The 2,215-nt window shown below is 48.4% G+C and overlaps 1 protein-coding gene across 2 annotated transcripts in view; it reads left to right on the forward strand.

The window, feature by feature from the left end:
- Positions 1-1,423: 1,423 nt before the first annotated feature.
- LOC103582346 (zinc finger protein 558-like) overlaps positions 1,424-2,215 on the forward strand; it is an 8,741-nt gene continuing 7,949 nt past the window's right edge. For both annotated transcript variants that reach the window (XM_008563969.1, XM_008563968.1), the window contains exon 1: positions 1,424-1,660. In XM_008563969.1, coding sequence (XP_008562191.1) covers positions 1,513-1,660 — 148 coding nt within the window. In that variant the 5' untranslated portion in view covers positions 1,424-1,512. The remainder of the gene's footprint in view (positions 1,661-2,215) is intronic.

Genomic DNA, 2,215 nt, shown 5'->3' on the forward strand with positions numbered 1-2,215 from the left:
GATCCTGAACTGCAGTCATTTAAAACAATAATCATGTGTTGTGTCTCATAGTTTCTGTGGTTCAGTAATTCAGGAGCAGCTTGGCCAGAAGGTTTGGCTCAGGCCTTCCAGGAGGTTCAAAAGGCTGTCAGCTGGGAATGTATCGTCTGAAGCTTCTAGAGTGCTGAAGTTTCCAAGGGGTTAAGGCCTGTGTTTAGCAAGTAGCTGCTGGCTGCTGGCAGGAGGCCTCAGCTCCTCTCCAAGTAGGCCTCACCACAGGGCTGCTGGAGCATCTTTACAGCATGGAAATGGGCTTCCCCTATAGCAAGTGCCTGGAAAACCAAGATGGAAGTTCCATGCCTTCTAGAATCTTGCCTTGGAAGTCACTCCCTGTCACCTCTGCAGTATGCTGTTGGTCACACAGGTCAGCCCTAATTCAGTGTGTGTGTAGGGAGGAGTACACAAGGGTGAGCATCATCAAGGGCTGTTTTGGAAGCTGGTTACCACAGGTGGAAAAGGTGAGGACATGTGACATTTTAAAGTGATTAGAGAAGGTTGATGAGCGGGAAGCCATGTTGACCTGTAGGATTGCCATGTAGGCTAGGGGACTCTTTTTGCATTGGTGACCACGTTTTTCTAGAGTGACAGTATCACAGCCCTTGTGCAGGCTGGTCTGCCCAGATGTTGCCAGGGAGAAGGCAGAGGATTGGAATCATGACTGGCCAAAGTTCTGATGGGCTGATGTGAAGCTGGAGGTAGGGATAGGGACACCCGTTGAAATGAGGTTCAGTGAAATCCAAGCTGGGTGAGTATGAAGTGGGGACAGCAGAAGCGTGTTAGGCAGAGGCCTTTATGTGGTCAGTGGACGCATGTGATGAGAGAAAAAGATGAGAGAGCACGATAGAAGTTGAGGGAGTCAGGTTCAGAGAGAGAGGTTTGTGAACTGTTGTTCTTGATGGTGGAACAGAACCAAGGATGATGAAGGCCAGGTGGGACCCACGGGAATGTGTGGCCAAAAGGAAGTGGGTGCAGAGGGCCCCGCAGGTGAGGAGCTCCTGATGGCATCCACGTGAGGTGGAAGCAGAAGCTGAGGAATAATGGGAGTCGGTGCCAGAGTTTCCAGGGAATGAGGGGTTGTAGCCGGGAACGTTTGTGACAACTTGGATGGAAAGAATGTGTCCTGAGACTCAGCAAAGTCACGGTTTTCAAAGAAGGTGGAGCAGTGACGTATTGGTCATACCACTGGGGACAGAGGAAGGCAAGTTTTGCTATCATGTGGCTCTGAATTCATCACCTGCTAAACAGAATAAAGGCTCCGTATGGAAGACAGAACTTGCATTTTCAAAGAGGACTTGATGGACAGACTGAGAAGACCTGTCCTCAGCAGCCCAGGGGGAGGAAGAGTCTGGGAAGATTCTTATATTCTTGTTTATTCCAGAGTGCTGACCCGAGTGCCCTGCAGGAATAAGAGGAGGAGTGTCCTGCTTTTCCCAGTGCCTGGTGTTCAAGAACCTTTGCTGTCAGAGTTACAGGATGGCGACCATTGTCCTACCCCCCACTTGTGGTGAGTTGTTGGGTCCTTTAGCCCTGAGTATAGGCTTTAAAGGCCCACAACCCATGGAGTGGGTACAAGGGACAAGGGGGCCAAGCAGCCGTGGGGAAGAAGGGTTGGGCAGAGCAGGTGAGGTGGGAGACGAGCTCCAGGAGCCCAGAGGTCCCTAGTGTCTGGGATTTGGGACGTAGGTATTTGGGTGTCTGTGGATATATCACCAGTGTTGTGAACGTGAGGGAGCTTTTAAATTACAGGAGACCTCCCTTATCAGTGACAGATATGTTCCAAGACCCCAGGGGATGCCTGAAACCATGGATACTACTGGACCTTATATATGCCATGTTTTTTCTTATACATGCATACATGTGATGAAGTTTAATTTATAAATTTCACACAGTAAAATATTTAAAAATAACTAATAATAAAATATAGCAGTTATGGGGCAGGCCCGTAGCTCACTAGGGAGAGTGTGGTGCTGATAACACCAAGGCCACAGGTTCAGATCCCATATAGGGATGGCCGGTTGGCTCACTGGGTGAGCCTGGTGCTGACAACACCAAGTCAAGGGTTAAGATCCCCTTACCGGTCATCTTTAAAAAAAAAAAACATATATATATAGCAGTTATAATACTATACTGTAATAAAAGTTACATAAACATGCTTTCTCTCTCTCTGTCTCTCAAT

Source organism: Galeopterus variegatus, unplaced genomic scaffold (assembly GCF_000696425.1).
Source record: "Galeopterus variegatus unplaced genomic scaffold, G_variegatus-3.0.2 Scaffold15831, whole genome shotgun sequence".
Lineage (NCBI taxonomy): Eukaryota > Metazoa > Chordata > Mammalia > Dermoptera > Cynocephalidae > Galeopterus > Galeopterus variegatus.